This window comes from Physella acuta, unplaced genomic scaffold (genome assembly GCF_028476545.2).
Source record: "Physella acuta isolate Inbredline_101_S28 unplaced genomic scaffold, ASM2847654v3 ptg000105l, whole genome shotgun sequence".
Taxonomy (NCBI): Eukaryota; Metazoa; Mollusca; class Gastropoda; family Physidae; genus Physella; species Physella acuta.
Genome location: NW_026731625.1, coordinates 742912 through 768026, shown reverse-complemented (window position 1 = coordinate 768026; position 25115 = coordinate 742912). Strand labels below are relative to the sequence as shown.

The window sequence follows — 25115 nt, the reverse complement described above, 5'->3', positions numbered from 1 at the left end:
TGAGAGGTTGGTCATTTGATGAGCAGTCATGGGAGGTTGGTCATTTGATGAGCAGTCATGGGAGGTTGGTCATTTGATGAGCAGTCATGGGAGGTTGGTCATTTGATGAGGTCATGAGAGGTTGGTCATTTGATGAGGTCATGAGAGGTTGGTCATTTGATGAGCAGTCATGAGAGGTTGGTCATTTGATGAGCAGTCATGAGAGGTTGGTCATTTGATGAGCAGTCATGGGAGGTTGGTCATTTGATGAGCAGTCATGAGAGGTTGGTCATTTGATGAGCAGTCATGAGAGGTTGGTCATTTGATGAGCAGTCATGGGAGGTTGGTAATTTGATGAGGTCATGAGAGATTGGTCATTTGATGAGCAGTCATGAGAGGTTGGTCATTTGATGAGGTAATGAGAGGTTGGTCATTTGATGAGGTCATGAGAGGTTGGTCATTTGATGAGCAGTCATGAGAGGTTGGTCATTTGATGAGCAGTCATGAGAGGTTGGTCATTTGATGAGGTCATGAGAGGTTGGTCATTTGATGAGCAGTCATGAGAGGTTGGTCATTTGATGAGCAGTCATGAGAGGTTGGTCATTTGATGAGCAGTCATGAGAGGTTGGTCATTTGATGAGGTCATGAGAGGTTGGTCATTTGATGAGGTCATGAGAGGTTGGTCATTTGATGAGGTCATGAGAGGTTGGTCATTTGATGAGCAGTCATGGGAGGTTGGTAATTTGATGAGCAGTCATGGGAGGTTGGTCATTTGATGAGGTCATGAGAGGTTGGTCATTTGATGAGCAGTCATGAGAGGTTGGTCATTTGATGAGCAGTCATGAGAGGTTGGTCATTTGATGAGCAGTCATGAGAGGTTGGTCATTTGATGAGCAGTCATGAGAGGTTGGTCATTTGATGAGGTCATGAGAGGTTGGTCATTTGATGAGCAGTCATGGGAGGTTGGTCATTTGATGAGGTAATGAGAGGTTGGTCATTTGATGAGGTCATGAGAGGTTGGTCATTTGATGAGCAGTCATGAGAGGTTGGTCATTTGATGAGGTCATGAGAGGTTGGTCATTTGATGAGGTAATGAGAGGTTGGTCATTTGATAAGGTCATGAGAGGTTGGTCATTTGATGAGCAGTCATGGTCAAGTGTGAGCAGAGAAGCACAGAGCCAAGTTTCAGTTAGGACAGTGTAGAGTTGGTCAAGTTGGTAGTTGTAGGTAGACATTACAGTCAGAGGTGCAGCTGATTCTGGGTCCCGTGTTTGTAAAGGAATAAACTTTGCTCTTTGTACTGGTGTTGATTGAAGTGAAGGCTAGTCTTACATACATAGCACCTAGGGGAGCTGACCAGTTTTGATGACTACCATAGGATAAGACAGGTGATAGATATGGGGACAGGGGAGCTAAGTGCTGCCACAAACAAGAAGCTGGGAGGAACAGAAGACAAACCTTTGGCTTTCTCCCTAATTGTGAGCCCTAGGGAGGGAAAACATATGTCAAGTACTCAATCAAATAACTTGACAACATACATGTGTCAAGTACTCAATCAAATAACTTGACAACATACATATGTCAAGTACTCAATCAAATAACTTGACAACATACATGTGGCAAGTACTCAATCAAATAACTTGACAACATACATATGTCAAGTACTCAATCAAATAACTTGACAACATACATGTGTCAAGTACTCAATCAAATAACTTGACAACATACATGTGTCAAGTACTCAATCAAATAACTTGACAACTTACATATGTCAAGTACTCAATCAAATAACTTGACAACATACATGTGTCAAGTACTCAATCAAATAACTTGACAACTTACATATGTCAAGTACTCAATCAAATAACATGACAATATACATGTGTCAAGTACTCAATCAAATAACTTGACAACATACATATGTCAAGTACTCAATCAAATAACTTGACAACATACATGTGTCAAGTACTCAATCAAATAACTTGACAACATACATGTGTCAAGTACTCAATCAAATAACTTGACAACATACATATGTCAAGTACTCAATCAAATAACTTGACAACATACATGTGGCAAGTACTCAATCAAATAACTTGACAACATACATATGTCAAGTACTCAATCAAATAACTTGACAACATACATGTGTCAAGTACTCAATCAAATAACTTGACAACATACATGTGTCAAGTACTCAATCAAATAACTTGACAACTTACATATGTCAAGTACTCAATCAAATAACATGACAATATACATGTGTCAAGTACTCAATCAAATAACTTGACAACATACATATGTCAAGTACTCAATCAAATAACTTGACAACATACATGTGTCAAGTACTCAATCAAATAACTTGACAACATACATGTGTCAAGTACTCAATCAAATAACTTGACAACATATGTCAAGTACTCAATCAAATAACTTGACAACATACATGTGTCAAGTACTCAATCAAATAACTTGACAACATACATGTGTCAAGTACTCAATCAAATAACTTGACAACATACATGTGTCAAGTACTCAATCAAATAACTTGACAACTTACATATGTCAAGTACTCAATCAAATAACATGACAATATACATGTGTCAAGTACTCAATCAAATAACTTGACAACATACATATGTCAAGTACTCAATCAAATAACTTGACAACATACATGTGTCAAGTACTCAATCAAATAACTTGACAACATACATGTGTCAAGTACTCAATCAAATAACTTGACAACTTACATATGTCAAGTACTCAATCAAATAACATGACAATATACATGTGTCAAGTACTCAATCAAATAACTTGACAACATACATATGTCAAGTACTCAATCAAATAACTTGACAACATACATGTGTCAAGTACTCAATCAAATAACTTGACAACATACATGTGTCAAGTACTCAATCAAATAACTTGACAACATATGTCAAGTACTCAATCAAATAACTTGACAACATACATGTGTCAAGTACTCAATCAAATAACTTGACAACATACATGTGTCAAGTACTCAATCAAATAACTTGACAACATACATGTGTCAAGTACTCAATCAAATAACTTGACAACATACATATGTCAAGTACTCAATCAAATAACTTGACAACATACATGTGTCAAGTACTCAATCAAATAACTTGACAACATACATGTGTCAAGTACTCAATCAAATAACTTGACAACATATGTCAAGTACTCAATCAAATAACTTGACAACATACATGTGTCAAGTACTCAATCAAATAACTTGACAACATACATGTGTCAAGTACTCAATCAAATAACTTGACAACATACATGTGTCAAGTACTCAATCAAATAACTTGACAACATATGTCAAGTACTCAATCAAATAACTTGACAACATGTGTCAAGTATTCAATTTAAAAACTTAACATACTTATATGTGTCAAGTACTCAATCAAATAGCTTTCATATGGTACCTACATATGGTAATTAACATAATACCAGACAAATTCACATGTACCTCCAACATAAAACACAACATAAACATGACAGACTTAAATTAAACATGACAGACCAACATAAAACATGACATACTTACCTCAAACATGACAAACTTAAACATGACAGACGTACATAAAAAATGACAGACTTACATCAAACATGACAGACTAACATAAAACACAACAGACTATCATAAAATACATTATAAAAATGACACTCACATGGCCGCTCTCTGTGCTGGATGGTGTGGGTTCAAAGATATGAATTTTTCTGCCAAAACTTGCAGCAATCTGAGGAAATTTATTTTTTGACCAGTGACAGAACTGCTTAGTTTCTCTTCTATATTACTATTATTACTAGTGACAGACCTGTCTAGTATCTCTTCTATAAGACTAGTGATAGAACTGTCTAGTATCTCTTCTATAAGACTAGTGATAGAACTGTTTAGTATCTCTTCTATAAGACTAGTGATAGCACTGTCTAGTATCTCTTCTATAAGACTAGTGATGCCTAGTTTCTCTTCTTTAAGACTAGTGATGCCTAGTTTCTCTTCTATAAGACTAGGGATGCCTAGTTTCTCTTCTATAAGACTAGTGATGCCTAGTTTCTCTTCTATAAGACTAGTGATGCCTAGTTTCTCTTCTATAAGACTAGTGATGCCTAGTTTCTCTTCTATAAGACTAGTGATGACTAGTTTCTCTTCTATAAGACTAGTGATGCCTAGTTTCTCTTCTATAAGACTAGTGATGACTAGTTTCTCTTCTATAAGACTAGTGATGCCTAGTTTCTCTTCTATAAGACTAGTGATGCATAGTTTCTCTTCTATAAGACTAGTGATGCCTAGTTTCTCTTCTATAAGACTAGTGATGCCTAGTTTCTCTTCTATAAGACTAGTGATGACTAGTTTCTCTTCTATAAGACTAGTGATGCCTAGTTTCTCTTCTATAAGACTAGTGATGACTAGTTTCTCTTCTATAAGACTAGTGATGCCTAGTTTCTCTTCTATAAGACTAGTGATGCATAGTTTCCCTTCTATAAGACTAGTGATGCCTAGTTTCTCTTCTATAAGACTAGTGATGCCTAGTTTCTCTTCTATAAGACTAGTGATGCCTAGTTTCTCTTCTATAAGACTAGTGATGCCTAGTTTCTCTTCTATAAGACTAGTGATGACTAGTTTCTCTTCTATAAGACTAGTGATGCCTAGTTTCTCTTCTATAAGACTAGTGATGCCTAGTTTCTCTTCTATAAAACTAGTGACAGAACCTCCTAGTATCTCTTCTACAGCATGTAAAAATGGTGGGACAATCCTGCACTAAAGCATGTAAAAATGGTGGGACAATCCTGCACTACAGCATGTAAAAATGGTGAGACAATCCTGCACTACAGCATGTAAAAATGGTGGGACAATCCTGCACTACAGCATGTAAAAATGGTGGGACAATCCTGCACTAAAGCATGTAAAAATGGTGGGACAATCCTGCACTACAGCATGTAGACTGCAAGTCTACAGCACAGAAAAAAGCTTGCCATATCAACTGCCACAGGTCACATGACCCAGATGACCTACCTTGCCTGTATCTGTAGAACAGTCCACACAGCTGACCTTGATACTCCCTCTGAGCACACCAGGGATGGTGACCACCCGCTCAAAGTTGCTGGCTAAAATGACGATATCACATCCTGAAGCATAAGCCTGCAGACACAAACAGTTATTGTCATACACAAATATCAAGTCTCCTAGCTAGTTTGTAACACAATGACCACTACTAGATCTAGTGTTGTAACACAATGACCACTACTAGTGTTGTAGCACAATGACCACTACTAGTGTTGTAACACGATGACCACTAATAGTGTTGTAGCACAATGACCACTACTAGTGTTGTAGCACAATGACCACTACTAGTGTTGTAGCACAATGACCACTACTAGTGTTGTAGCACAATGACCACTACTAGTGTTGTAGCACCATGACTCACTATGCATTGTGCATGTGTATTTCAAAGCAAAACTACCATTCCAGATCTTAAACATTTTTTTGAAAATATTTATATTTATTCAGTCCTAGTTAAAGAAATGGAAAGGAATTTAATTTAACTAGGGCTTAAGGTATAAAATTTAATAGCGAGACTTTTTTCTTATTGATATTTATTATTGATTGAAGTTGTTAATTTAAAATTGATAGGGCCTAGGTAGATTCTAGGCCTGCAACAGTTTTCTCATTGAAAGGAAAGAAATGAGCCATGAGTGCTATGGACAGTGGTTTGTTTAGGCCTAACTACTATAAAATTACAACTAGAATCTAGATTTAGATCTATAAATTATAAGGCCTAGCTTAAGTTTTAGCCTAGTAATTTTAGTAGGCACTTGGGCAGTTGTTAGTAGTTGTGATAACTTTAACTTAGGTCTCGTCTCAGGTCCTAAAGGTAGCAGAGTCTTCAAATGAAAATATCATCCAATAATTGAATAGAATCATCACATCTAGATCTAGATCTAGGCCTAAAATGTTTTAAAATTTAGGCCTTAGAAAACTAACTGTAAGTACTAAGTAAGTCTACTAACTTACCACTAACTAACTAAGTTACTAGTAGACTATATGAACTATTTAGTTAGTTAGTCTAGCTAGTATTTTATTAGTAAGTTAGTAAGTGGAGAAAAAATATTTAGGCCTAAAATCTAAAATAATTTAATTAATATCTGAAACTGAACTCACAATAAAAACGACACCTTCAACACTTCCCAGAGCATAACAGTATCCCCCATTGCAAGCTCCTGTGAGGATTTGGTGTCTGTTCATATTAGCTGTAGTGTTCTATACAAATTAAAATCGTTTCAACTCTGTAACCACATACATCTCATGGTAAACAAAAAAAGTTGCTCAGATGATCAGATGATTTTACTGCTTCCTGCCCCTGAGCGGCCATATTGGAAAAATTAAATACATCATCAAATAGCCAGATTAGCCAAGCAGGCCAAATTAAAATTGTTCTTTCGGTTCTTTCTCACCTAAGAGACGTAATTTTTTGAGATATGATATGCAACTTGAGTGGGATGAGTGACATTAATGCAATGTATACAAAACAAAGATAAGAAAATAGCAGTGATCTTTGGGGGGTGGGGGTGGAGGGGGTGAAGTGGGGGTACAGAACAAACTTAAGCAAGTACAGCACTCAAGTACAGTATCTCAATATAAGCTAATTACTCAAACAAGTTAATAACATTAGAACATCGATTTTCCCCCTCTAAGATATTCACTGAGCTCGATCAACATATAGCATTTTAAAGAGTTCATTACACTTTATTAAAACAGTTTTCTAAAACGGGAAATAACGACTAAAATTCAATTCCTAACATTACTTTTTAAAATGCAAAAGTGTGACGTCATACTATCTGAACTCGCCACTGTCATCACACATTGTCTCCAAATTACGAACTCCCCTCCGCGCGTACGCGAATATAAAAAAATAATTGAAGTATCTAAATAGGAGCAGATATTTTATATTTTAAATGTCTTTTACAAGAGTTTTAGTTCGATGCAGGCTGTAGTCATAGTACACAGCTTAGGGTTAGACAAATAGGATATTAAAATGTTTTTCAACAATAGTAGTTGTAGAATAGATTTTTAGATCTAGATCCAGTGTTTCTTTCAGAATAATTTCTTCGGGGGTGGAGGGGGGGTGGTGGCGGTACACATGCTCGGAGATGCCTGAAAGAAACAGTGTCAAGATCTACATTCCTTTCAAGAAATAGACTGTTCTTTATAAACCTGACAGAGAAATGTTTGCCCGTGCAAAAAAATATAACATAATATAATATTATCTGATCTTACACCGATATGGACGTTGCCTAATTAAAATTTACATTCATCAATAGACCTACATTTTATTTAGAATTTTTAAAAATCTGCATGCGCCGGAATTTATGAAACTAGCAGGGGAGAGCGCTCTGATTTGTCAACAATGTCGGTGATGCAGTGCTGACAACAAATTAATTTTTACGTTGATTTATAACTAGATCTACTAGATCTAGAAATCTAGCTGTTTACTAATTTCGAACTTAAAGTTTGCAGGGAAATGGCATTCCTCTACTTGTTAAGTTGGATTGCTTTGCTTATCCAGCTATGCATCATCACACTTTCAATCGGTAGGCCCAAACAAAAAATACTTGTCAAGTATTATTATAGCGAGGCTCACTAACTTGAAAGCGTCTCTGGTTGCTAACAACAACATGGCGTCCTACACCGGACGCTTAGTTTCGGACATTTTTCTTGTCTGCCCAAGTGACTTTCTAGGAATTCGTTTTTAAAATGTTTACCTCGTGAAAAATGGCGGTTTTTTCACATAATGTAAACAAACTATAAATGGCAGTGCTAAATATGCCAGAGAAACGCTATAAATTGCTTTGGATAATGAAGACCGAAGCTCAAAAAGTGGTGCCGACAAACATTCGTAGATCTTTTTAAATATTAGCTTCTACGATGTAGATCGGAAACCGAAAGTACATCAATATTAGATTTAGCAGTCTGTGTAAAAATAAATCGAATATTACATGCGCTAATTTTTAAAAAAATTCTCCAAAACGGTCACCACCAAAAGTAAAAATTCCATAACCCACGTGACCGCTATTGGGCGGGAGACGTTTGCCTAGGTGGCTCTATCGACTCTTTACTACGTTTGTGTTGTTATTTATGTTGACAAGCGTTAAGTGAATATTTTCCAATTTTGATTTTTACATTGCTGGACAAATTAATTAAGTATTTCGATCTGAACATGGGAAGATAGGAATTAGTTGGTATTTCTGTAAAAGCCCGTAAACCGGTGATCTCGTGGTGAAACGCGATCTCGATACGTCTAGTAAAGTCTAGGTGCTAAATTATTTACTTGATTTTATTATTACTAATTACGACTTGATCGAATTATAGTTAATATTATTTTCATTTGCTTTCATTTTTTATATAATTGATTATTATGATTTAGATCCAGAAGGACTTGGCTAATAAATTATAATAATCATATTAGAGGACAGCCTGCATAAACAAAAGTTGATCTAGATCTAGTTGACACAGTACTTGGACTTGCGCACACGCTCGCGTGACGAAAGAACGCAAGCGGGCTCGTGACGAATTTGCATAATTTTTCACTCACAAGTGATCAACGTTAATGTGATAGGCGTAGCCTAACAATCTTTAAATAGATCTAGACACCAGCTCTAGATACAAATTTAAGTATTAAAACTCCGCCTGGATATGTCTAGCTTCGGACGGGCGATGTTTCTCTCGTTGACAAAACAACGCGAGCGAGCCGTCACTACGCACAGCCTATGAGTGGCGATGTTTGGAATGCATTTCTCGCTCACATGTGATGAAATTTAATGCAACGACAGTTTTAAAAATAAAAACAGATATTTTATTATGTCTATATAGATTCTAGATCTACTTTTTTTAATATTTAAAACTCAGCCTGGACAAAGCTTCCATGCTGGATAAGGGAGGAGGGTTAGATTCCGCCGTTAACTCAATCTATTATTATTAGGCCTAATTGTCCTAATTAAACATTCCTATTTACACTGATTAATCAAGACTGAATAAAAGTGAAAATGAATACCTTTAAAAAGTTTAGATCTATATATTTTTAAACATTTATACGTGATTTTTTTGGTTCATTCCTTTGGCGTTTACTAGAAATACAGTAAATAGATTACATAACCAAGTTACGAGTATCCTTTCGATTTCGTTTTATTGCAGCATACCTCCACTTCCCCCTCCCCACACATGATCCTTACGAACCTCCTTGGTCGTTTTCAGGTCAACTTTAGGAACCAGATCTTTGAATGGTTGTCATGGAAAAATCTTTCCCAGCTAAGCTGTATGGCACCAATAATTAAAATCATGTATTTTAGTTCAAAATGAGCTAAAATCATCAAATGTAGTGCCTGGTTAGTTAGAGAAATATCTCTAGCTTTTATTGGTATTGGTTAAAAAAATAAATAATTAAAATTAAGATTTAGTGAGCCTCGCTAAGTATTAAGTATTACTTCAAGTACTTGACTTCTACTAATTAACTACTAGATCTACTACCCTAGTATTACTACTAGCAGGTGATAGAGGTCTAGATCTAGAATTCTAGGCCAGGCATATCTACTAGATCTAGATGTATCTAGTATCTTTACTAGTAGATTAGATAGGCCTAGAACTAGATTCTAGAATTAGGCTTGTCGGTATCGGCCGAGATCGCGGTAAAAACATGACCCGAAATCTCCCATTACTTTCTGATACCGGGCGCACGAGATTTAGTTTTGCATACTAATAAGTTTTTAATTTATGGTAATTAATTAAGTTTAAAAGGTCATTTCCTAATGTTAAATGAAAAGTAGAATGGTTTTCCAGTTGTTTTGATGGCTTAGCGATCTGATTGCATGCTGTCTCTGCTTTGGTCTTACCGCGGTATAAAGGTTAACTTCAAATGCTTTAAAAATGCGATTTTTGAAAAGTTTCCATTTAGATAATGAAAGTTTCCAAAGCAGATACATCCCATTTTTATAGAAATGATATTTATTTTTGGATATTTTGACTTTGACATTAGTAAATACTCATTTGAAAGTAGTCACCGTAAGTAGGTCACGTTGCCCCCATTGACTCCAATGTTATATTTCTTCATCCCGATCTGCCGGCTTTTAGTTTTGATACACTAACAACAGTATTCTTATGTAATGTACAAACAAATCTCCTACTTGTTGTTTTAAACATATTTTAATATAGATCTACCTGTCTTTCATTTTTTCAACTCTGGTTCTAGTTTTGCTTGAAGTAAAATTTTGCTGAGTCAGACATAGGTTACCTGTCTGTTGCTAGAATACACTACACTAGCTATGTGCTAACTGTAATTTTAAGTATTCAAATTCTACTTACCCTTACTTAGTTATATTTAGATCTATATGCTGAAAATCAGAATTCATACACAATACACACATAAAAACATTGATCAGATAACTTCAGTTCACTTTTAACAAAATGGCTTAAAGATAGACTCTACTTCACCTGCCCAAAATAATAAGGCAATTATATGCACATTACAGTGTTCAAGTCATTTACTTTAGATTGCTAACTATGTAGTTCTTTCATTCACTGTATTTATATAAAGCATTGCTTTAGAAACTTTTTCATATTTGCGCAGCAGTTTTATAACAAAATGTCTTAAAGATGGACTCTACTTCACCTGCCCAAAATAATGGGGCAGTTATATGCAGTTATATGCACATTTCAGTGTTCAAGTCATTTACTTTAGATTGCTAACTTTGTAGTTCTTTCATTCACTGTAAAACATTGCTTTAGAAACATTTTCATATTTGCGCAGCACAGTTTTTTTGGGGTTATGAAAGGAAGCCAACACAAAAATATACTTCTGTATTATTTTTATTTATTTCAACAGCATATACAAGATCTATATATCATTCTAGCTCAACTCTGCAAATATGAACAAAATACAACTGCAAGTAAAATAACTATGCTCAATTTATTCAGGTATACCATGACTTGTCACAATTGGCCAATGCAAAAGCAAGGGCATTCCACCCCTCACAAAAAAATTCGCTAAAAAAAAACTATTTGAGCTAGACAGAAAATCTTTTTTGTTTTGTTTTCATATAGTTGAGCTCTACAAGAGTATGTAATTTTTATTTTTATATGATGATTAGTGTTTTTTTACCAAAATCCCTACTAGAATCTACTCGCTAAATCCGCTAAATAAAAATTTTGGTAATCTATCGTTTTGGGTACGTAAAATCACCCGCGACTAGCAATGTGAAAAACTGGTGACTCCTTAAATTTTAATAAGTATTTCACATTTTGAAGAGGATTTATATTTTGAAAAATACAAAAATGTTTCTAAAACAATTGAATTAAAACTTTTCAGTAATAATTGAAAACTAGCGATATTTCCAACAGATGCAACCATGCTCATTTACTATAGCAGCCATCTTGTTTAAGTTTTTTTCTAAACTTATAGCGCGAGATTCAGGGGGAAGCCACTCTATTTTCCAAATGGCTGCTGTTTATATATAAGCAAATCTTGCTCACAAACACTGCTGTTTAAAGTTAATTTCTAGCCCATATTTATATATTTAGCCATTGATTTAGGTTTATTATTCATTTATCTACAATATTTGACACAAACATATCACAATATACTTCTATTAAATCCTTGACAATGAGGAAATTTTTTCGTACATTACTAGCCGTGGGCGATTTTACGTACCCAAAACGATAGATTACCAAAAGGATGCATCTATGTGGACCCGGGTCCCAATAGCGGCTGAGGCTATTGGGACCCGGGTCCTAATAGCCTCGGCCGCTATTGGGACCAGCCAATAGAATTGTAAAGATTTAGTTATACAAAAATTCTTTTAAGATGCAGAGTATCTTTTTTGTTGTGATTTTTTTTCTTGTAATTGTAAATGATGTATTGCGATCTTGCTTTAAATACCCGATATCATTACTGACAAATGTTTTGATGAGCGGGTATCGTTAGGTCTATAACGTAATTATGGCCTATGGTATGAACTTCTATGGCCGAGCGAATGTTGAGCGCGCATGTAAAAATGTGTTTTATTTATTTTTTCTTCTGTTAAACGTAATTTGATTTCATAGGTCTATCTGTCCACACACATATATATATATATATATATATATATATATATATATATATATATATATATAATATAATTTGATTATTTTTATTTTAGGCCTTCTAAACAATAACAATGAAAACTACAGTTACAGATCTAGATCTATCTCTAACCAACCAGTTAAGACTTACGACTAACTTGACAAAGAGTACAGTTGATTTTGATGTTTCTAGCTCATTTGGGGCTTAAGAAAATGGATTTTGATATTATAAATATAATTATTAGTCCTAGGCCTAATTAGTAATTGGATGCATCTATTCGGACCCGGGTCCCAATAGCCACGGCCGCTATTGGGACCCGGGTCCTAATAGCCTCGGCCGCTATTGGGACCAGCCAATAGAATTGTTTAGATTTAGTTATACAAAAGTTCTTTTAAGATTCAGAATATTGCTTTTCTGTTGTGGTTTTTTTTCCTTGTAATTCTAAATTATATATTGAGATCTTGCTTTAAATACCCGATATCATTACTGACAAATGTTATGATGAGCGGGTGTCGTTAAGTCTAAAATATAATTATGGCCTATGGTATGAACTTCTATGGCCGAGCGAATGTTGAGCGCGCATGTCAAAATGTGTTTCATTTTTTTTCTTCTGTTAAACGTAATTTGATTTCATTGGTCTATCCGTCCAAATATATATATATATATATATATATATATATATATATATATATATATATATATATATATATATATATATATATATATATATATATATATAGTCCTATATATAATTGTATAAAAAAAGCTCTATAGGCTGCAGACTACAGCTCCCGGGTCCGTTTTCTTGAACACGAATATCTCGCATGCGTTGTAGTACGCTTTAATAGAAGCAATATGTAACATTTGAACTCACAATGACCCCAAATCCGTTTTTCCCTCTTGCTGGGTTGGGGGGGGGGGACTACGACGACGACAAATCTCGACAAGCTCATAGCAATGGTCTTGCTATGACGTATGCTATACGCCTACACTGTTCACATCTAAACCAAAGTGAACTCACAGTGACCCTGTCTAGACCATGTCGGTATTTTTCTTGCGCTGACCAGAAAACGCGAGCGGGCAATCAATAGAGCAACGATGTTTTTTTTATAATTGGTGTGTTTAAAAACCTAAATCTAGAAAAAAAAATATAATCTATTTAAATTTTAAAAAAAAACAATTTAAAAAAGACACTTATGCAAACAACTCAATGGATTGTTAAACTTAGATAAATACACTTTACTTCACGCAGTAACGAGAGGTTTGATAGGTTCCGATCCTGTAACTGATCGAGAACCGGGAAGTACTGCGTTCTCCACTCGACCACGACGTCTTACGATTTTCCTAAAAATTTAATTATTTTGTATACAGAGCTAAATATAGGGTATTTAGAAATAGCAACGCAAGAACTAACGCTAGCTAATCCGCATAACTAATTACAATAAAAGACAACTAAATACGAGCAAATCCACAAGTAATATCAAATAAACATAATAGGTATAATTTTAATACAGGTTGTACAAGTGCTTAACGAACTTAATGCCGGGTCCCAATAGCGGCCGAGGCTATTAGGACCCGGGTCCCAATAGTGGCCGTGGCTAATGGGACCCGGGTCTGAATAGCCACTTCCTTAGTAATTACTAAATTAGTTAGGCCTATGGCTGCATCTATTCGGACCTGGCAGACTATAGATTTTCTCACAAAATCTAAAATTTACTCAGGTTGCAATTTATTTAAACATATTAAACATGATCACTGAATAAATAGACATCCATATTTATTATTTAATCTATCAGGCACTAATTTCGAGGTTTTTAGTTAATTTTAAACTAAATTACTTAATTTAGGCTAATATTTATTGTCACTCACAGCTATGCCTATGGTACAACACACCTTAATAAACTCCATTTTTGCGTATTTTACTCCCCGCTTCACGTTCATCTCCTGTTGAGCGTATTTTATTATCAACACAACCAAAACAACTAAAAATGTTTGGCCTATTTCTTTATGAATTTTTGTTTTAATTTTTGATAATTTACTTTTGTCAAAACTTTAGAAAAATCCAAATTTGGAATATTGAATGTGCACTAGATTTAGCTTTTTTTTTCTCTTAAAATTAGGTTCGTGATTTAAGGAGAAACTCATAAATGCAAGTCGGTTAAGTTTGTATTATTAAAAATATCTCCCACTCATGATACTATAAATAAACTTACATGAACTCACAATGGCCCTAAGACCTAAGCTAATGCTGTATGTTGATAATTAAAATCAATGTGAACTCACGTTGAACCCTTGACCATGTAGGGATTATACCCCAGCCGACGATCACACACTATTTAATTGAAACTGTTATGCGTATTTATAACCTTTTTTTACCTTTTCTAATTAAAACACACATTTATAAAAAAAAAAAAAAAGTTTAATACGTCATTTTTTTTTTCACAGACTGATAAAACTAATAATGCTTTACTTTCTCCCTCATTTTCGCACCCACACCATTGATATTTTAAAAGTTCTATTAATTTTAATGAAACCAACTTTTGAGTTTAGCCTTCTTTCTCGAAACCAAATTTTAAAATGCTTTTCTGACATATATAACCCTGCCACCTATGGTTTGTTTTTATAACGTGAAAATCCTGTCATTTTGCTCGTGGTAAACATTTTAATCAGTAATTCTAAGAAGGTCACTGAAACTAAGAAGAAAAATCGTCCAGTGTGGTCGCCATATTGTTGTTAGCAACCGGCCACGCCTCCAGGCTAGTTAGCAATGCTACAATAGCAACAGCTGCTATTGGGACCTAGGTCCTCATAGCCTCTGCCACTATTTTGGACCAGCCAATAAAACATTAAGATTTAGTTAAACAATCATTTTAAGATGCAGAATATAATACCTGATATCATTCCTGACAAATGTTACAGCGAGCGGGAGTTGTTTTCTTGAACACTAATATCCTGCATGTGTTGTAGTACGCTTTAATAGAAGCAATACTTAACATGAACTCACGATGGGATGGGGGGGGGGGGGGGGATGGACGACATCGACAAATCTCAACAATATCTGATAGCAATGGTCTTGCTATGACGTACGCTATACGCCTACACTATTCATATCTTCAACCAATGTGAACTCACCCTAGCTAGACCGTGTTGGTATTTTTCCCAAGCTGACAAGAAAACGTGATGATTTGAGCATTATTTTAATATAGCAGGCCAGTGGACCTGCGATTTTAAAGAGTTAATAACCAAAATTGTTGATCTCTTTCAAACTCTTGTACTTGATCTTGTTACTTAACATTTGATTGTACTTGATCTTGTTACTTAACATTTGATTGTACTTGATCTTGTTACTTAACATTTGATTGTACTTGATCTTGTTACTTAACATTTGATTGTACTTGATCTTGTTACTTAACATTTGATTGTACTTGATCTTGTTACTTAACATTTGATTGTACTTGATCTTGTTACTTAACATTTGATTGTACTTGATCTTGTTACTTAACATTTGATTGTACTTGATCTTGTTACTTAACATTTGATTGCCTTTTTGTTAATGTCTTTTAACTCTTGTATGTCATCTTGTTACTTAACATTTGATTGTACTTGATCTTGTTGCTTAACATTTGATTGTACTTGATCTTGTTACTTGACATTTGATTGTACTTGATCTTGTTACTTAACATTTGATTGTACTTGATCTTGTTACTTAACATTTGATTGTACTTGATCTTGTTACTTAACATTTGATTGTACTTGATCTTGTTACTTAACATTTGATTGTACTTGATCTTGTTACTTAACATTTGATTGTACTTTATCTTGTTACTTAACATTTGATTGTACTTGATCTTGTTACTTAACATTTGATTGTACTTGATCTTGTTACTTAACATTTGATTGTACTTGATCTTGTTACTTAACATTTGATTGTACTTGATCTTGTTACTTAACATTTGATTGTACTTGATCTTGTTACTTAACATTTGATTGTACTTGATCTTGTTACTTAACATTTGATTGTACTTGATCTTGTTACTTAACATTTGATTGTACTTTATCTTGTTACTTAACATTTGATTGCCTTTTTGTTAATGTCTTTTAACTCTTGTATGTCATCTTGTTACTTAACATTTGATTGTACTTGATCTTGTTGCTTAACATTTGATTGTACTTGATCTTGTTACTTAACATTTGATTGTACTTGATCTTGTTACTTAACATTTGATTGTACTTGATCTTGTTACTTAACATTTGATTGTACTTGATCTTGTTACTTAACATTTGATTGTACTTGATCTTGTTGCTTAACATTTGATTGTACTTGATCTTGTTACTTAACATTTGATTGTACTTGATCTTGTTACTTAACATTTGATTGTACTTGATCTTGTTACTTAACATTTGATTGTACTTGATCTTGTTACTTAACCTTTGATTGTACTTGATCTTGTTACTTAACCTTTGATTGTACTTGATCTTGTTACTTAACATTTGATTGTACTTGATCTTGTTACTTAACATTTGATTGTACTTGATCTTGTTACTTAACATTTGATTGTATTTGATCTTGTTACTTAACATTTGATTGTACTTGATCTTGTTGCTTAACATTTGATTGTACTTGATCTTGTTACTTAACATTTGATTGTACTTGATCTTGTTACTTAACATTTGATTGTACTTGATCTTGTTACTTAACATTTGATTGCCTTTTTGTTAATGTCTTTTAACTCTTGTATGTCATCTTGTTACTTAACATTTGATTGTACTTGATCTTGTTGCTTAACATTTGATTGTACTTGATCTTGTTACTTAACATTTGATTGTACTTGATCTTGTTACTTAACATTTGATTGTACTTGATCTTGTTACTTAACATTTGATTGTACTTGATCTTGTTACTTAACATTTGATTGTACTTTATCTTGTTACTTAACATTTGATTGTACTTGATCTTGTTACTTAACATTTGATTGTACTTGATCTTGTTACTTAACATTTGATTGTACTTGATCTTGTTACTTAACATTTGATTGTACTTGATCTTGTTACTTAACATTTGATTGTACTTGATCTTGTTACTTAACATTTGATTGTACTTGATCTTGTTACTTAACCTTTGATTGTACTTGATCTTGTTACTTAACCTTTGATTGTACTTGATCTTGTTACTTAACATTTGATTGTACTTGATCTTGTTACTTAACATTTGATTGTACTTGATCTTGTTACTTAACATTTGATTGTACTTGATCTTGTTACTTAACATTTGATTGTACTTGATCTTGTTACTTAACATTTGATTGTACTTGATCTTGTTACTTAACATTTGATTGTACTTGATCTTGTTACTTAACATTTGATTGTACTTGATCTTGTTGCTTAACATTTGATTGTACTTGATCTTGTTACTTAACATTTGATTGTACTTGATCTTGTTACTTAACATTTGATTGTACTTTATCTTGTTACTTAACATTTGATTGTACTTTATCTTGTTACTTTTTTGCAGCTGCAGGGCTCTACTATTTAGCAGAATTAGTTGAAGAATACACAGTGATGGCTGGGAAAATCATTAAATACCTTGTTTATGTAAGATTGCACTATTACATTTAAAAATTTGTAGCTTCTAAGTTTATTTTAGTCATACTCTGTCATATTTACTGTATGATGTGTTGAGCCATTTACTTTTTTTTGTCCAAACAGTGCACAATTTGTATTTACATTGGCATGCTGGTTTTTGAAGATTTTGGAGTAACAATGATTGGTGGAGGACTTGCCAGCTGTGTCGCTCATTTGTTTATTCTTCAGAATTTTCCATATTTCTTTTTGTCATCCCCCTCATTCATCAGTGGGGTGGGTAAGTATTAAAACACTTAATTGCTTGTGGCTTTTACAAATATGACAACATGTCAGTTAATAGCTTTGGATCATATCTTCACCTCATAGTTTATCTTTTTTTTTTTACATGTTACCTAATTATGATATATCTGTTATCAAGATCTGTATTTGTTTCTTATAAAAAATGAGTATAATTTATTCCAACTTTTTTATTACCTCTTGCAGTGCTCTTGTTGATTAACCACTACTTGGCATTTTCACATTTTTCAACACATTATTATCCTTTTACAGAGGTAAGTATTGTACATCTTACTTCAGGATTGTCTTGTAGTATATACACTTTTAAAATAAGAGTTTAAGCAAATATTTCTGTGTGAGAGAAATTTAAAACTAGTTGTGTTCGGTGTATTGACACATTTTAAGCTGTACATAAATACGTTTAAATTATTATTCATTTCATTGAACAATCATTATGAGACTGAAATGTATTTGACTAGTAAATTAGTCCTATTTTGACATTTTTTCAAGTCCAGACTTCAAACAATTTCAGGTTCTTGCGTACTTCACGCTGTGCTTGTGGTTGGTTCCTTTTGCATTTTTTGTCTCACTCTCAGCCAATGAGTTTGTTTTACCAACTACATCAGGTGCAGGAGTCTTAGAAACAGGTCAGTGGCACTATTTCTCAACTAGCCCAACCTTGGTCTCACTAATGTCTCACTAGTCCAACCTTGGTCTCACTAATGTTTCACTAGCCCAACCTTGGTCTCACTAACGTCTCAACTAGTCCAACCTTGGTCTCACTAATGTCTCACTAGTCCAACCTTGGTCTCACTAATGTCTCACTAGTCCAACCTTGGTCTCACTAATGTCTCACTAGTCCAACCTTGGTCTCACTAATGTCTCACTAGTCCGACCTTGGTCTCACTAATGTTTCACTAGACCAACCTTGGTCTCACTAATGTCTCACTAGTCCAACCTTGGTCTCACTAATGTCTCACTAGTCCAACCTTGGTCTCACTAATGTCTCACTAGTCCAACCTTGGTCTCACTAGTCCAACCTTGGTCTCACTAATGTCTCACTAGTCCAACCTTGGTCTCACTAGTCCAACCTTGGTCTCACTAATGTCTCACTAGTCCAACCTTGGTCTCACTAATGTCTCACTAGTCCAACCTTGGTCTCACTAATGTCTCACTAGTCCAACCTTGGTCTCACTGTCTCACTAGTCCAACCTTGGTCTCACTAATGTCTCACTAGTCCAACCTTGGTCTCACTAATGTCTCACTAGTCCAACCTTGGTCTCACTAATGTCTCACTAGTCCAACCTTGGTCTCACTAATGTCTCACTAGTCCAACCTTGGTCTCACTGTCTCACTAGTCCAACCTTGGTCTCACTAATGTCTCACTAGTCCAACCTTGGTCTCACTAATGTCTCACTAGTCCAACCTTGGTCGCACTAATGTCTCACTAGTCCAACCTTGGTCTCACTAATGTCTTACTAGTCCAACCTTGGTCTAACTAATGTTTCACTAGTCCAACCTTGGTCTCACTAGTCCAACCTTGGTCTCACTAAGCTTATCATTTCTATTTTCAGATGACAGTGACGTAGTTAGCAATTACTTTAGAAAGAATAAAAAGAAACTTGGGCTGTTGTCTTTCCTTAAAACAGCCCAGGAGAGTGTTTTACCCCAGAGGATGAGGAAACAGTTTTAGACCAGATTTTATTCTCTTATGGATTGGGCAACTTCTTTTATTATCATAGGAAAGTTTTTCATCAGAATTTGTAATTTTATAATACGTTGAGATAGTTTTTTTAATGATGTAAAAACTGGTGTATAAGAATGTCTTGGACTGCTTTTAGTGTGATTTATTATTTTGTTTTACAGCCAACCATAATTCACTTCCTTTAGTCTGAACCAGCAGGATTAACCCGGCTTTGTATTCACTCATTACATCCATTGGCAGAAATGTCTTCTCAGCTAGGCACCTGTTGCCATGACTTCAGAAATGTCTTAGACTGGGGTAGGCATCTGTTGCTATGACTATGCAGGAAGGTGTTTGTATTTCTCATATTAATTCTATAAATTCATTTCATTCATTCATTTTGGTCAACTTTTGCATTTGTTGATCTTAAAAAGATACATACTAGTATTCTTGAATTCTTTGTTTAACTTTTTGTGCTGACATCAATTATAAAAATAAAATCAGTTTAAACTTTTAAACCCTACAGATACATTTTAAAAAATGTATTATTTGGGCAAGTTTTCTCTCTTGTTTGTGAGAAAAGTATTTAACATGTGTGCTAAGAAATGAAGTGTAGGCCTATAGTTAGTATAATGTAAGTTGTAAGATGTCTGATTTCCAACTTGGGTTAGAATTTGGGTGTAGGCCTATAGTATAATGTAAGTTGTAAGATGTCTGATTTCGGTAATCTATCGTTTTAGGTACGTAAAATCGCCCGCGACTAGTAATGTGAAAGACAGGTGACTCCTTGAATTTTAATAATTATTTCACATTTTGAGGAGGATGTATGTTTTGAAAAATACAAAAATGATTCCTTGTTTCATTTATGTACCTGTTTTTAAACAACTGAATTGAAACTTTTCAGTAATAAATGAAGACTAGCGATGTTTCCAACAGATGCAACCATGCTCATTTACTATAGCAGCCATCTTGTTTAAGTTCTTTTTTTGCAAACTTAAAGCGCCAGATTCAGGGGAAGGCAACTCTATTTTACAAATGGCTGCTGTTTATATAGGAAATCTTGCTCGCAAACACTGCTATTTAAAGTTAATTTCTGGTCTATATTGATATATTTAGCCATTGATTTAGGTTTATTATTCATTTATCTATAATATTTGACACAAATATATCACAATATACTTCTATTAAAGTAGGTAGTCCAAACTGGCGAAAAAGTGCGTTTTAGGGTCAGTTTTTGCGGTTTTCAAAAAAAAAAATTTCACTACTTCTAGTTGTCCTATAAGAATAAAAATTATATGTCAATAAAGTTTAAGTCTTTATCTGTCGTAATCTGGTATTTTTATATCTGTAACACATGTCTGAATGTGTTTTATATTTGTTTGAAAAGTATCAGTTACGTCAACAAATTTCACCGTTTTGCGTGTACCGATCGACCCCACACTGTTTTATTTGGTCGCGGCTTCGCGACGAAGCATCGTAGAAGCATAATCTTAATGTCATTTTAAAGATCGAATTCTAGGCTATCGTTTGATGTATAAATTGAAAAAATAACTTGTTTATTTCATTTAAAAAATACAGATTTTAAACTTTAAATGACGATATATACACGGAAACAAACTAATTCTGTTTCAATTTTTACACCGATGTAAAGTTCAGTTTTATAACTACTTTGTGTTGTAAATTCAAGTATTTCTGATTTACGGTCGCGAAGCCGTACCCCCAATAAACATATAACCCTCGAGTCGACTTTCAGCCCCGAGTAAGTTGCTCGCCGAACGGTTTTAAAGGTTGACGACCGATGATGCTAAACGGATTTTACCCTTGCTAGAGCCTTCAAACAAGTTGTAAGTATCATTTTTAAAGTTTCATTTCCATTTTAATAAATGAATTTTAAGTTTGAATGTCAGTTTGGTTTAATTAGTACACGTTATTAATGTAAATTTGAACGCTTCAAGTCCACGGTTTTAGCGTGTGAACTACGCTTGTACACAGGGTGTGTTTAGACGTGAAGCTATTTAATTCAGGACATTCTAGGGACTTAAAATATGGATGCACTTAACTATTAGATGCTAGTGTTTACTAATTCTTTAAAATCTATTGACTGGGATCAATGATAGGGTCGTATTACTACAGTTTATCTGGACTATCACGTCAAAATTATGAATCGACAAATTCAAAATGGCCACCAGACTATCCTGGTTACTATGTGGACGAACTCAATTATTTACAGGGAACGAAGGTTAAATACTTATAAAATATTAATGAAACACAAAAGAAATGTATAATTATAATAACTATACATTTTTATCGATTTATTTAAAACAAAAGACACTAAATTTTAAGGACTAATGTGATTAATTTTTTTTATTTTCTGTTGTGTGCTCTGATTCTGATTCCCCTGCTAAATAATGTGAAATGGTCTGCGCCAGTCTCCGTAATAAAATGTACCAGATCAATTTTTAGACGGTGGTGCAATTTATTAAGATTCTACATGTTGTGACTTAGTTTTAAATGTTATATTAGTTGTAAGTGTAAGTAGTACTAGTAGTATTTCTCATTATTTATTTATTTTATATGCATATAATAGTAACAATGAAGGACAGTTAAGTTGTCCTATAGGATGTTGAGAACCACAGTATGGCATCTTCATTATTGGATATCTCAACCAGAGTGGCACAAGCAACGAATATTTCAAATTTCATTCAGTAGAATTACTCTTAAAAATATATATAAAGTATAAATTACTTTTAACAAAAAGGTGTTTTCAGCCTTTTTTATATGTTTCCAGTTATAGTCATAGGACAAATAGTAGGCCTACACAATAGGCTGGTAGTAAATTTAATTCTATTTTATTAATCACTAAATCAATTGTTTATTCCATAGCTGGAGACATTTACAGTGGCCTATCCAGAACTTTCCTTACAAGGGAAGGGAAGAAGGCCAAGACCCCACTCCCCCCTACAATTCCCAAAACATATTACTTACTCTTGAAGCTCCACAAGATCAAGGTTGAGGGAAACAAGACGTACAAAGATGTGGAGTTGTAGTTTTAAAAACTGTTCCCCCAAAGCAGTTATCAACCGTATAGGTTTGAAAAGAAACCAAAGCATGTGGCATCAACTGCTGCATCACTTGTAGGCATCACGTCTTTATTAAACTACATTACATTACATTTACTCTACTAAATTTTGATTCTGTTTCTCCTGCACTAGATAACTGTGGTATTTTTTAAAATAATATTTTAACTCATGTGATTTTTGAAAATAATTAACACATTTTTCCACGTTGATGTTACCAACACAATAGTTTTAGAGTTATTCCAAAGCAAAAAAAAAAAAAATTGAATTTTTTTTTTTATGAAAATAAAAGTGACCAAAACGCATTTTTGTCATTTTCAATTATTTTTTTACCTTAGAAAGACTCATTTTAGATGACTGAAAAAAATTGGGCATATATAACAAACTTTGCAGCAACTTTACCAATTTCTACACTTCTATGTTATTTAGTTTAAAAAATATGGGTTTTCAAAAATGGCACTTTTTGAAAATCAGTTTTTTACCAAATTTTGCTTTTTTAAAAATCGCATAACTTTTTTATTTATTGAGATATTTTTATAAAATTTGTGGCATAGACCTTACAATTAAAAGTTCTTTCATGACATACTCACTCCAGAAGTCTGCAATCAATAGTTAATTTCAGTTTGGACTACCTAATTAAAGCCTTGACAGTGAGGCAACTTTTTCGCGCATTTCTAGCCGCGGGCGATTTTACGTACTCAAAACGATAGATTACCCTGATTTCTAATTTGGGTTAGAATTTGGGTGTAGGTCTATAGTATAATGTAAGTTGTAAGATGTCTGATTTCTAACTTGGGTTAGGATTTGGGTGTAGGCCAAAATGTCAAGGGACTGTTGCGTCACTTAGGTTTGATATTTGAATCTAGGACACAGCTAACCACTTTAATGTAGCTACAGTTGAACCATTTGTTTTAACATTCTTCTTCTGTGAGTTTGAATGAATTAGCGTATTGGTGTTAATATTTCTGCTTTATTCATGTTCCTCGTTTGTTGTTTTTAATTGGAAAGAAATTCTTTTTAAAATGTTGAGTAAGCTAAACTTGACAGAAAATCATGTTTGACATCTTGAAGGTTATAGATAGCAACAATCCTTTGTGACAATTAAAAAAATTTATGAGTTAATCTCTACATAAAAGTATTAAATTTAATCCAAACGATTTTTTTAGATTTTCTTTGACTGCATGTTCAAAAGTTTGGTATCTGCTGTGTTGAGCTTGGTATAAACTCCACTTGGCCAATATAAACCTTGGTGCTAAAATGCAAGTGTGTCATCACCCTCATTTTTGTAGGCGGCATCATCCTTCCCCCCCCCCCCCCCCCCCAACCATGAGTGTGATGACCCGCCTATGGTCATGGACTTGTATTGTGCTTGCATGGTTCATCATAAAATGCCCTCTGCATTATACTATCTCAACTGTATCTGGATTTGAAAGCACATTTTGTTGTGTATGGTTGAAAGGCAAGCTACAGGACCATGGATAACTTGATATAAAAGATAATGTGCTTTTTTTAACGTATTCACTTCTACTAATAAAATTATTGTGTTGAGAGTTGTGTATTCAGCACAGTATTTGTGGGATGAAAACAATGACCTTTCTCTATTTTGGTATTTCCTGTGTAATGTTGTGAAGCATTATCATTTTTTAAAACTTGTATTACTTGTATCAGTTGACAGCAAAGATTGTATTGATTACTTGAGTAATGACAGCAAAGATTGTATTGATTACTTGAGTAATGACAGCAAAGATTGTATAGATTACTTGAGTAATGACAGCAAAGATTGTATTGATTACTTGAGTAATGACAGCAAAGATTGTATTGATTACTTGAGTAACGACAGCAAAAATTGTATAGATTACTTGAGTAATGACAGCAAAGATTGTATTGATTACTTGAGTAATGACAGCAAAGATTGTATTGATTACTTGAGTAATGACAGCACATGATTGTATTGATTACTTGAGTAATGACAGCAAAGATTGTATTGATTACTTGAGTAATGACAGCACATGATTGTATTGATTACTTGAGTAATGACAGCAAAGATTGTATTGATTACTTGAGTAATGACAGCAAAGATTGTATTGATTACTTGAGTAATAACAGCACATGATTGTATTGATTACTTGAGTAATGACAGCAAAGATTGTATTGATTACAGGGTTCGTACGAAGTCTGGAAAGTCTGGAAAAAGTCTTGAATTTAGAAAAGTGAATTTAAGACTTAAAAAAGTCTGGAAAATCGCTAGTTTTTGGGCTGGATTTTTTAAAAGTCTGGAAAAAGTCTGGAATCTAGTTTTAGTAACAAAACTTCGTAGTCCTAATTATTTTCCAAATAAAAAAATTGCGATTTTTAAGTGAATTTACTCCA

At 33.9% G+C, this 25115-nt stretch overlaps 2 protein-coding genes across 6 annotated transcripts in view; one reads left to right on the top strand and one right to left on the bottom strand.

Annotated features, from left to right (window-relative positions):
- Window positions 1-6385, bottom strand: part of LOC131932995 (dmX-like protein 2) — a 108158-nt gene extending 101773 nt beyond the window's left edge. For 4 of the 5 annotated variants that reach the window (XM_059289873.1, XM_059289872.1, XM_059289893.1 and 1 more), the window contains exons 1-4: window positions 6176-6385; window positions 5030-5155; window positions 3684-3752; window positions 1438-1464 (exon numbers count right to left, since the gene is read on the bottom strand). In XM_059289873.1, the coding sequence (XP_059145856.1) occupies window positions 1438-1464; window positions 3684-3752; window positions 5030-5155; window positions 6176-6259 (306 nt within the window). In that variant the 5' untranslated portion in view covers window positions 6260-6385. The remainder of the gene's footprint in view (window positions 1-1437; window positions 1465-3683; window positions 3753-5029; window positions 5156-6175) is intronic. The other variant, XM_059289884.1, reaches the window with a different exon arrangement.
- A 1016-nt stretch (window positions 6386-7401) lies between these two features.
- Window positions 7402-22807, top strand: LOC131932111 (protein TEX261). The gene is made up of 7 exons (XM_059289004.1): window positions 7402-7605; window positions 17638-17717; window positions 17832-17985; window positions 18192-18259; window positions 18517-18631; window positions 19559-21512; window positions 22552-22807. Exons 1-6 carry the CDS (start codon window positions 7536-7538, stop codon window positions 19675-19677), a joined length of 606 nt encoding a protein of 201 aa, XP_059144987.1. The 5' UTR covers window positions 7402-7535; the 3' UTR covers window positions 19678-21512; window positions 22552-22807.
- Window positions 22808-25115: the final 2308 nt, after the last annotated feature.